General features: G+C 46.1%; 1 protein-coding gene across 4 annotated transcripts; it reads right to left on the bottom strand.

Annotated features, from left to right (window-relative positions):
• Nucleotides 1–1508: 1508 nt before the first annotated feature.
• Nucleotides 1509–11692, bottom strand: Tsacc (TSSK6 activating cochaperone). 4 transcript variants are annotated; one of them, XM_059265602.1, is made up of 4 exons: nucleotides 11590–11692; nucleotides 9780–9839; nucleotides 3488–3613; nucleotides 1509–1739 (listed from the first exon to the last, which is right to left on the bottom strand). In XM_059265602.1, the coding sequence occupies exons 2-4, from the start codon at nucleotides 9814–9816 to the stop codon at nucleotides 1522–1524; spliced, it is 381 nt and encodes a 126-aa protein (XP_059121585.1). In that variant the 5' UTR covers nucleotides 9817–9839; nucleotides 11590–11692; the 3' UTR covers nucleotides 1509–1521. The 4 variants fall into 4 exon arrangements, with proteins under 4 accessions (XP_059121585.1, XP_059121583.1, XP_059121586.1 ...); XM_059265600.1 differs by having other exon boundaries at nucleotides 11530–11613; XM_059265603.1 differs by lacking the exon at nucleotides 11590–11692 and adding an exon at nucleotides 11477–11573.
• Between the last annotated feature and the right edge of the window lie 31 nt (nucleotides 11693–11723).

Here is an 11723-nt window from a genome sequence, read left to right on the forward strand (position 1 = left end):
AGTGACACACTTCCTCCAACAAGGCCATACCTACTCCAACGAAGCCACACCTCCTAATAGTGGCACTCCCTATGAGACTATGGGGGCCAATTACATCCAAACCACCACAGCAATGAATTATCTATCTCCCCTGCTTGGTAAATGATAGAAACCTTGAGCTGTCTCTTATATCTGGGATGGTTTGCTGTGGATGACTGATTGATAAATAAAGTGCTGATTGGCCATTAGCCAGGCAGGAAGTATAGGCAGGACAAGGAGAGAGGAGAATTCCGGGAAGTGCAAGGCTGAGGCAGAGAGACCACCATCATGAGAAGCATAATGTAAGATACTGGTAAGCCACAAGCCATGTGGCAAGGTATAGATTGATAGAAATAGGTTAATTTAAGATATAAGAACTCGGGCTGGAGAGACGGCTCAGCGGTTAAGAGCACTGGCTGCTCTTCCAGAGGTCCTGAGTTCAATTCCCAGCACCCACATGGTGGCTCTCAACCATCCATGAGATCTGCTGCCCTCTTCTGGCCTGCAGGCATATATGCAGGCAGAACACGGTGTACATAATAAATAAATAATTTAAAAAAAAGATATAAGAACTAGATAGCAAGAAGCCTGCCACAGCCATACAGTTTATAAGTAATATAAGTCTCTGTGTGTTTGCTTGGGTCCAAGCAGCTGCAGGACTGGCGTGTGAGAGATTTGTCCTGATCGTGGGCCAGGCAGGACCAGGAAAACTTCAGCTACAATGGTTGGTTTTAATATCAGCCTGACCCAAAGTAGACTCACTTGAGCAGGGAACCTCAACTGAGGAATTGTCCTTATTATCTTAACATATGTGGGAAGCCCCACCCCAAATGTGGGTGGCACCTTCAAGTATGGGCTCAGATTTAAAAAGGCAATGGTAAGAGGAGGATTATTCAACCTTTGGTAGCTTGGCTTTTCTCCTTCGTGGAGTTGATTTCTCCAGTTGTTGTTGCTGCTGCTGCTGATGATGATGATGATGATGATGATTCCTTCACAGATAACAGAACCAGCACCTCCAGGCTGCTGTCGTTGATTAAGACCAGCAGCTCCCCAAGAACCCTCCAGGGTTGTGATGTCAGACTGAGACAGCCAAGGCAGTCAGCCTCAAGGCATGAGCAACTATTGGATTTGCAGCCTCCCAGCCTTGAAGCAGCCGATGTTACTATTTCAATGTAAACTGGCTTAATAAATTCTTCACATATATGTCTCCACCATATTGGTTCTGTTCCTCTTGAGAACACTAATATACATGATATGCAGCCGCAGTGCCTTGTGCAATGATTTACACTCAGTGGGTGCCTATTACAAATGTGTAGACTAATCATACGTAGAATATACATGCTTAGGGGCTAGGAGTGTTACTCAGTGGCATGGCGTATGTTTAGCATGCAGAAGGCACTGGGTTCAATTCCCAAGTACACACACAGAATATAACGGCCAGATTCCACCTACAGCCTAGGAGAGGAAGAAAAGAAAGCACACACAGTATCTGTGTTCCACAGTTCATTTATGGAACTGGGGCAGGTGATTTAACAACAGATTATAACATAAGGCTGGGAAAGAACCATTGTTGCTTTCCCTCCCGGGACCCAGTTGTGATAGGGATGCTTCCAAGTTTTCTAAAATAGCCATCTGTTGTTGGGCAAGCTGGGTCTGAAGCTGGAGGTTGGCAGACATACATTCTAGGAGTCCTAGGCATTCCTTCGGCTTCTGGCCAGCTCCTGGGGAGAGTGATAGGGGTACGAAGGGACACAGGAAAGAGGCTTTGTAACTGCAGTGAGGTTGGAAGGAGTCCATAAGAGCACTAATCCTCCTCCCAGGAACAACCCAACCAGACTCACTTCTGCTCAGCAGTCATCTCCCCAGAGGCTTACCTGCCAACTTTGTTTTAATTAGAAACCAATATTGCAACTCGCTCCTCCCCTTTCTACTTTTCTTGTAGTATTTATGGTCATCTGGCACACTCAGTAATGTGCTCATGTTTGTCTAAGTTCTCTGCTTGAGTTATGCTCCAGGAAGGCAAGGACTTTTGTCTGGTCTACTTTAGTATCCCCAGCATCTAGAGAAGCCACTGTACATAAGTATTCAAAACACATTTAAAAAGCTGGGCAGTGGTGGAGCACGCCTTTAATCCCAGCACTCAGGAGGCAGAGGCAGGTGGGTCTCCGTGAGTTTGAGGCCAGCCTGGGCTACAGAGCAAGTTCCAGGATAGCCAGGGCTGTTACACAGAGAAACCCTGTCTCAGAAAGGACAAACAAACAAACAAACAAACAAGGTCTCACTATGTAGGCTTGGCTGGCCTGGAACTTAATATGTATACCAGGCTGGCCTTCAACTTTTAGACACCCACTTAAATCTTTGAAAATTTTATTTGAGCCAGGTAGGGTGCTGTACATCAGTAATCCTAGTGCTTGGGATGATGAGTCAGGAGGCAAGTGTGAGGGATACATAGTGAGTTCCAGGCTACAGAGCAACTCAAAACAACAACAAAATTTAAAAGAAAAAACAAAAAAAACTGAGACAGGGGTTGGGGATTTAGCTCAGTGGTAGAGCACTTGCCTAGCAAGCACAAGGCCCTGGGTTTGGTCCTCAGCTCTGAAAAATAAATAAATAAATAAATAAATAAATAAATAAATAAATAAATAAATAAAATAAAATTAAAAAAACAAAAACAAAAAATTGAGCCCATGTTGGTCTTGAGCACTCCATGTAGCTGAGGGTAAACTTGAACTCCAAATCCTCCTGCCTCCACATTCCAAGTGCTGGGATTACAAGCATATGGCACTGTACCCAGTTTGTGTGGTTCTGGGCCTTGTGCACACTAGGTAAGAACTCTATCAGTTCAGCTATATTCCCAGCCAAAAAAAGGGTTTTGTTTTGTGGTTGGTTTTTGTTTGTTTGTTTTGCGGAGTGGGTAAAAACTAAGTCCCTTTTAGGGACCTGGAGCTCCTCCATTGTCTAACTCCAACCATTCTTGGTGATCAGCTTACTTCTTAAATGTTTTCAACTACATTGTCCATAGGCAGCTTAGTTAACCTCAACAATTATACTGTCTGCATTTGGGGGTAATGGCTATCTAGAGTTGAGTTCCTCACAAGTACTCAACCATCCACTGACTTCCCTAGAAGAAGAAGAATGAGAGAATTCAAGGAAGCTGAGTCCAAGCTAACAGTCACTATCTCCTTCCCTGGGTCCCTTTTAACTCTCAGGAGCAGCAAGCAGAAAGACCGGGGTCTCACCCCTGCCCACTTGAGCCAAGTAGCTAACAAATGAGAAAAGAACAGGAATTGGTAAAACTGGGGAAGCAAATGAAATCAACAGAACCAAACAATCAACAAGTTACCCCGAAAGTGAAACCAGGCAACGGGTGCTCTGAGGAGGAGTTAGCACTGCCCTGGGGGAAGCTTAAGCTACTTTGCACCTGCTCTCCTGGCTGGGTCTGCTTGGGAAGCCTTCCCCCAAGACTTACCTGAAGGCAGTTTTGTTGTCTGGATGTTCAAGAAAGTGGCTGGCAGGGAATTTGCTTGAAGATTAATATAACTGGGGGAGGGTTTTGCTGGACAAAGACACACAGCATCATTATCTTCCTCTTTGGCTGAAAATGAGGTAATTAAATCAACATTCATTTTAACAAGGGTTAGTCTGCCTTCCCCTGCCCTTTTTCTCCTCTTTTAATTGTAAGATAATAGCCCAGGCTGGCCTTGACCCCAAGACCCTCCTGCCTTGGCCTCTCAAACATGGGACTGCCTTTCTGATTAAATCACTGCGCCTGGTCTATAAAAGCAGACACCAGGTCCTACCCAAGTATCAGTAAGACATACAAAGAGAAGATACAGAAAACAAAAGTCAGCCGGGCGGTGGTGGTGCACACCTTTAATCCCAGCACTTGGGAGGCAGGGGCAGGTGGACCTCTGTGAGTTCGAGGCCAGCCTGGGCTACAGAATGAGTTCTAGGCAAGGCTCCAAAGCTACACAGAGAAACCCCATCTCTAAATAAATGAATAAAATACAACAACAACAACAAAGAAATCAGTGAGAGTTAAGAGAACCCAAGCTGGCAGGAGGAAAGTCTAATTCACTTGCTTGATGTACACTACATGCTTACTCCTCCACTAGACACTGAGAAGTACACAAAAGACACGTACAACTGCTTCTTAGCTGCTCATCACCAACTTAGGGAGACAAATTGAATCAAGTGAAACATTATCTTCAGGCACAGTGGTGCACATCTGTAATCCCAGTATCTAGGAGGTGGAGGCAAGAGGATCAGAAGTTCAAGGTCAACCTCTGCCAAACAACAAGCTCAGGACCAGCCTGGGTTATACGAGACTCTCTCTGGACAACTAAAAGAATCAGGAGAAACAACACAAGGTATAGTGAGTCTTCAAACCTGGGTAAACTCGGGAGGCAGAGGCAAGCGATCTCTGTGAGTTCAAGGCCAGCCTGGTCTACAAAGCAAGCTCCAGGACAGCCAGGGCTACACAGAGAAACCCTGTCTTGAAAAACAAAAACCAAACCAAAACAAAACAAAACAAAATACCTAGGTAAAAGTGAGGTTTTTACTGGGGTTGTGGGAGAGCACACCCAGCTAAGGCCAAGTGTGTAAACAAATGTAAAAGTAAGGGTTTAAGGGGGGCGGGGAGGGGGGATTATAAGGAACACCTATTTAAGAAGGGTTCTCCAACAGGCCAAGCATGGCAAACATGGCTGCGACAGGCTTTGCCTTTTACCCTTCTCTCTTGCTTGCTAAACGGTCAGATTACATTCCTAAAGCTATTCCCTTATTTGGCCACTGACTCATTCCTGAGACTAAACACTAAGGTTCAGCATTCAAAATTCATTATTTGGCTACACTGGCTAACATGTCCAATCAGGACTTACTAACTCACCTAGGACAGACTTCCCTCTTTTCTCCTGAAAAAACAAACAAACAAACAAACCAACGCCTGCTGCTTGCTGTCTGCTTTGGCCCAATGCAGAGACAGCCCCCCCCCCCACTTGCTTTTCCCTCTGGGGTAATAAATCTCCTTTATGCTAAGAACTTGGTGACTGGGTGTGTTCTGAGCCAATTCTGAGGGCCCCCCAATCCTTACAGAGGCTCCGACAACTTGGAGGCTCTGAAAACGTGGAAAGCTTGGAAGGAACAGAGTAGGAAGGGGGATAACAGAACATGAATGTAGGTCAAAAGGCAAGAATAAGGCTGGAGGGTGAGAAACCCTGGGAAACTGGCCAAGTCAGGACAGGAGGAGGAAGAGCAAGAGAAGGGGGCGCTCATCACTGACATAAAGATGGGCCAGAGAAGCCTCTCTGAGTAACCAAATCTGAGATGTTTAAGCTTTCTCTTAACGTAATTGCCCCTCAACCTTAAAGGTTAGAAAGTTGAGTAAACCAAACTTTTGGCTCACGCCTTTAATCCTAACATCCCAGGAGGCAGAGGCCAGCAGGGCTCTGAGCACTGGAACCTTCCCATCTTAGCTAGACTGTACAGTAGCGTGCCCACCTACAACCCAAACACCCGGAAGGCAGACTAGAGGACTGCAAGTTCTGGGCTAACCTGGTCTACATAGTAAGACTGTCTCAAAAAAACAAGCAAAGGCAAAAAAAAGAAAAAGAAAAAGAAAAAACAGAGACCCACTTTCTTTAGTTGCTGTGCTGGGAGGACATAAAGTTGGGCCTAACGGAGGCTACTGCATTTGGCCAGTATACCATGAGAAGTGGGTACAAGCAGGATTAGCAGCAAGAGAGGCGGAGAGACAGACAGATGAACAGATTCCAACAGGCAGAAGCCCCAGTTCCAGTCGCAGCTCTCCAGCTTCTGAAGCGCTCGAGCTCCTGTAACCCACCTGCACAAGCCCCTAAATTACCTTCTGTGTTCAAGGCAGCTGAGTTGGGGTTCTGTCATTTAATCCTAATCACATTTTAGATGAACTAAAGGTTCTGAGGTGAAAGTAGAAAATCAAACAGGAAATAAGAACAAGGGGTGGCACTAAGTTTGGATGGAAGGTCAAATTGATAGCCAGCCACTAAAAGGGAAAAAGAAGCTAAAAAAAAAAAAAAAAAAAAGCCAGTGGTGGTGGCGCATGCCTTTAATCCCAGCACTTGGAAGGCAGAGGCAAGTGGTCCTCTGAGTTTGAGGCCAGCTTGGTCTACATAGCAAGTTCCAGGACAGCCAGGGCTACACAGAGAAACCCTGTTTTGAAACCCCCTTCCTCCCCACCAAGAAAGAAAGAAAAAAGAAAAATAAGTTAGCTCTCTATAGCAAAAAAGAAAGAAAATTGGACCTCGGAGTAATTTCTCAAGCATCTGAAGGATGAAAAGGTGACAGAGAGGAGAGAAGAGCAATGAATGGCGAGCAGAAAAGCTGGGACCAGGAGAGACGGGAAGGAGGTAGAGGCCGGTTGCCTAGCACACACAACACCCTGGGTTTGATCCCCAGAACCACATAAATTAGGTAAAGCAGCATATGTATGCAATACCAGTATTCGGGAGGTGGGAGAGGGGGTCAGAGCTCCTTGAATCCTTGGCTACATTTTGAGTTCAAGGAGACGAGACTGTGGAGGGAAGAGGACGTCGAGGAAGCAAGAACAGCATGGTTGAAAATGGGGCTAGCAGGGCTGGTGAGATGGCTCAGAGGTTAAGAGCACTGACTGCTCTTCCAGAGGTCCTGAGTTCAATTCCCAGCAACCACATGGTGGCTCACAACCATCTGTAATGAGATCTGGTGCCCTCTTCTGGTGTGCAGGGATATGTGCAGGCAGAGCATTGTATACATAATAAAGAAATAAATCTTTAAAAAAAAAAAAAAAAGAAAAAGAAAATGGGGCTAGCAAAGCCAACGCTACTGACTGAGACCCTCTCTGAAAAAGAAGGAAAAGGGAATGGCAAGATGGCTGAGAGGGTAGAAGCTACTGGAACCACACCTGAGAACATGGGTTCAATCTCCAGAACCCGCACGGTAGGAGAGAACCAACTCTGGCAAGCTGGCCTCTGACATGCACATACACACAGTGGCACGCACTTACTCACTAGCTCTGGAATGTGCACATGAATAACATGTATATAGTGTAAAGATCAAGAAAGGACAGGGCTGACAGTTTAGCTCAGTGGCAGAGCTTTTGCCTAACCTGTGGAAGACCCTGGGTTTGATCCCCAGCACTGAGGGGAGAAAAGACAGGAAAATTAATAACATTTATTTACACAGGTATAAGATCGCTAAGTGCCTACAATGTGTCAGTGGAGCTTGGGAAATGTTCTGAAGAATTACCTCAGACAGGGTCAAAGGAAAAGAAGAGTCTTGTTATGAAACAAGCCTGGGGGCAGTAGTGTGACAAGTGTTGTAGGAAAGATTTTTTCCCCCTTTTGGAGGCAGGGTCTCATGCAGCTGGCCTTGTATTCTTTAACCCTCTTGCCTTCACTGCCCATGTGCCAGGATTACAGGTGTGTGCCACACCTCTGCCAAAAAAGATGCCTTCTTCTTGTCCATTTTTCCAAGTGCCACAGAAGAAACTGCCTAGAAGTCATTTTCACATATGCATACCAAGCTTGGCAATGTCCACATGTCACTGATCTATAAAATGGAAGTCTGCTCTGCTCTGTCAGCTGCTCTATTTATTTATTTACTTATTTATGGTTATTTTCAAGACAGGGTTTCTCCATGTAACTTTGGAGCCTGTCCTGGAACACAATCTGTAGACCAGGCTGGCCTCGAACTCACAGAGATTCGCTTGCCTCTGCCTTCCAAGTGCTGGGATTAAAGGCATGTGCTACCACCACACAGCTTACTCCTCTTTTTAAAAAAAAAAAAAAAATTTTAAAAATCTTTTATTTTTTTTTTATGTCTCTGAGTGTTTCGCCTGAATGTATGCATGTGTGATATATCATTCCTAGTGCCCTTGGAGGTCAAAGGAGAGGGTCAGATCCCCTGGAACTGGAATTACAGACCACTGTCAGCTACCATGTGGGTGTGGGATCCTCAATGCCGAGCCTCTGGAAGAGCTGCCAGTGCTCTTAACTGCTGAGCCATCTCTCTGACACAGGGTATGAAGATATAGTCCTGGCTGGCCTGGAACTCACTTCGTGTCCTAGGCAGGCTTTGAACCTGTGACCATCTTCTTGTCTCTGCTACTCACATGCTGGGACTACAGGTATGCAATACCACACACACACACACACACACACACACACACACACACACACACACTGCTTTTTGAGACAGGGCTATGCAACTCAGACTGCCCTGGATTTTGCAGCAATCTTCAGACTTCTAAGGGCTGGGTTTATAGGTGAAGGTCACCATGTCTAGCCTCTAATACATGTGTATGTATCATACATATACACACATACATATTTCTTTTGTGTGTGTTTGTGTATGTACATGTGTGTAGAAGCCAGAGATCTACATCAGGTATCTTCCTCAATTGCTTTCTACTTATTTTTAAAAATTTTATGTGTATGGGTGCTTTGCCTGCATGCACACGTGTTGTCCTTGGAGGTCAGATGAGGGCATTGGATCCTCTGGAACTGGAGTTTACAGACAGTTGTGGGCTGTCATGGGAGTGATGGGAATTCAACCTGTGTTCTCTGGAAGAGCAACCAGTGCTCTTAACTGCTGAGCCATGTATCCAGTCCCCTCCACTTTATTTTTTTAGTATTTTTTTGGTGGGGGCAGGGTCTTTCTATGTAGCCCTGAGTGTCCTAGAACTCACCATGTAGACCAGCTTGGCCACGAAGCCACAGGGATGCATCTGTATCTGCTTCCCGAGTGCTGGGATTATGGTCCATTGGCCACCACACCAGCCTTACTTTATTTTTCTGAGACAGAGTCTCTCACCAAATTTGGAGCTTATCAATTCAGCTAGACTGTCTGGCCAGTGAACTCCAGGGATCCTATGTACTTACTCTATGTACCCCATCTCCACAAGCACTGCAGTTACAGACATATGCCACCACACCTGGCTTTTTATATGGCTTATGGGGATCCAAACTCAGGTCCTCATGGTGCATAGCAAGGACTTCATCCACTGAGCCATCTCCCAGGTCCTCTGCTATCTTTTCTAGTGACCTAAGAAGTAGGTAGTATCAGCAGCATTGTACTTGAGGAATCCCATGTCAGGAAAATTTGGTCAGGATTGCACAACTATCACATGGCTGTGCTGGAACTACACCTGGGTCCCTAGACTGCAAAGTGCTCTACTTACTGCTACTCTAGAAACGCTAGAAAAAGAACTCACCAAAGCCAGGTGCAGAGACCATGCCAATCATCTCAGCAGCTGGGAGGCTGTGGCAGGGCTACTGCAAGGTGGAGGAGGCCAGGTTGGACTATAACAGCAAGATTCTCAAAAAAGAAAAGAATGCTGGGTAGTGGTGGTGCACCCCTTTAATCCCAACACTCGGGAGGCACAGGCAGGTGGATGTCTGTGAGTTCAAGGCCAGCCTGGTCTACAGAGTGAGTTCAAAAAACAAACAAACAAACAAACAAAGCAGCTGGACGCAGTGGGTCATGCCTGCAATCCCAGCAGTTGGGATGTGGGGTGCTCTGGCACAAGAGTTGTCTCAAATTTAAGGGCAGACTAGGCTATATGGTGAGTTCCAAGCCAGCTACGGTAGTGAAGTGAGACCTGTCTCCTCCTTCACCCCCAAACCTCCACAAGTACTTTCCACATAACCAGGTAACAGACAAGGCATACACGACACGGAGTCCTTTCTGCACACGTGGAGAGATAGAGCTGGCTTCTGAGGAAGGGGTGTGGGCCTAGGACACACCTTTGTCATTAGTCGGATTACTAGTGTGCTGCTCCATCTCAACAGCAACAGGTATCGTGCCTGGGAAAAGAATCATAGCATCACATGGTCAGACAAGAGTGTTGTTTCCTAAGCTCGACACAGCAGATTCAAATTGGCTACAGCTGCTCTAATTTTGGGAGGCAGAAATACAATAGTGTATACCATCTTGGGGCTGGAGAGATGGCTTAGAGGTTAAGAGCATTCCAGAGTTCAATTCCCAACAACTACATGGTGCCCTCTTCTGGTGTGTAAGCATTCATGCAGGCAGAACGCTGTATACATTAAAATAAATCCTAAAAATATAGTGTACACTGTCTCATAGTTAATACAGGTGGCTGATGTTTAAAAAATTTATCTTTAGTTACATGTATGTGTGGATGTGCATATGTGAGCTGGAGTTACAGGTGGCTGTGAGCAGCCAGGCATCAGTGCTGGGAACGGAACTGAGGTTCTCTGCAAGGAGTAGTATACCCTCCTAACCACTCCAGGATGTATGTAGTCCAGGCTAACTGAAGCCATCAATATCGCGGTGGTCCTGACTCAGCCTCAGGAGTTCACTACAGGAGTGTGCTACCACACCAGGCAAATAATTGTGCTTAACTTGATCATTTTTTTACAGTTCCCTTCAGCGGACTAATTTGTGTTATTGTTTTTCATTGAAGACAGAACATACCAAATCCAAACTTTAAATCTATCGCAAACACATCACGAATCTTCATGTCTTCTAAGTGTTTAACTTCTAGAGTCTTCCCCCCACCCACCCACCCCACGTGGGGTGCTCTGGCAAGAGAGTTGTCTCCAATTTGAGGCCAGCCCGGGCTCCATGGGGAGTTCCAGGCCAACCATGGGACTCCAGCTCCCTCCCCTTTGTCTCTAACGAGTTAGAAGATGGGTGGTCAGGGTGAGTGGTGAAAAAAAAAAAAAAGGCTCAAAACACTACAAGAAACGCTCGCGAAAAGATAGGTTATTGGGGGAAATGTAAGCGATCCTCCTCATTCCGTTTTTGGTTTTTTTGTTTTGTTTTGTTTCTTGTTTGTTTGTTTGTTTGTTTGTTTCCTGTTTTTTTGAGACAGGGTTTCTCTGTGTAGCTTTGGAGCCTTTCCTGGAACTCACTCTGTAGTCCAGGCTGGCCTCAAACTCACAGAGATCCGCCTGCCTCTGCCTCCAGAGTGCTGGGATTAAAGGCGTGCGCCACCTCTACCCGGCCCTTCATTCTGTCTTAATGCCTAAAATGAAAGGTATTTTTCTAAGAAGTTAAAAAAAAAAAAAAATTAGGACTGGCGAGATAACAGCTAAGAACACTAGCTGGCGCTGAAGTGGACTCGGGTTCAGTTACCAGCACCCACATGGCAGTTCACAACCATCCTAACTCTAGTTCCAGGGGATCGGACTCTCTCTTCTTACCTCCTCGTGGACCAGGCACGCATATGTGCACATACATACGTGTAAGCAAAACAATCATACGCAAAAAAAATTAAAAAATCAGTACATCTAAAAAACAGGATTTTTCTTTTCTTTCTAAGAAAAACAGCGAGTCTAGAGGAGGTAAACCACAACTCCCAGAGTGCTCGGGGGCCGAAAGGGGCCGTTGCCGCCCCGCCCTGTAAGACAACAACTTCCACTACCGTAACCCTTCCCCGCCTCAACCCTTCCGGCCACGGCCGCTATCCCCGAACCTCTATTCCTCCCGGGTGCTAAAGCTGGATTGAAAAGTGGAAAACTGTCATGCCTTTCTTGACCTTCACGGTCGGACGAGAACCGATGAACAAAATAAGTTTCATGACCTCACCTGCAGCACTAATCCAAAGCCTCCACCCCAGCACCCACCCTGTAGTTGGTACGCATGCGCTGTAGAGAGCGAGCGCGCTTCCTCCACCACCACCACCCCCTCCCCGCTCCCGCCCCTCGCCTAGGCGCTTGCGC

Source organism: Peromyscus eremicus, chromosome 6 (genome assembly GCF_949786415.1).
Source record: "Peromyscus eremicus chromosome 6, PerEre_H2_v1, whole genome shotgun sequence".
Classification (NCBI taxonomy): domain Eukaryota; kingdom Metazoa; phylum Chordata; class Mammalia; order Rodentia; family Cricetidae; genus Peromyscus; species Peromyscus eremicus.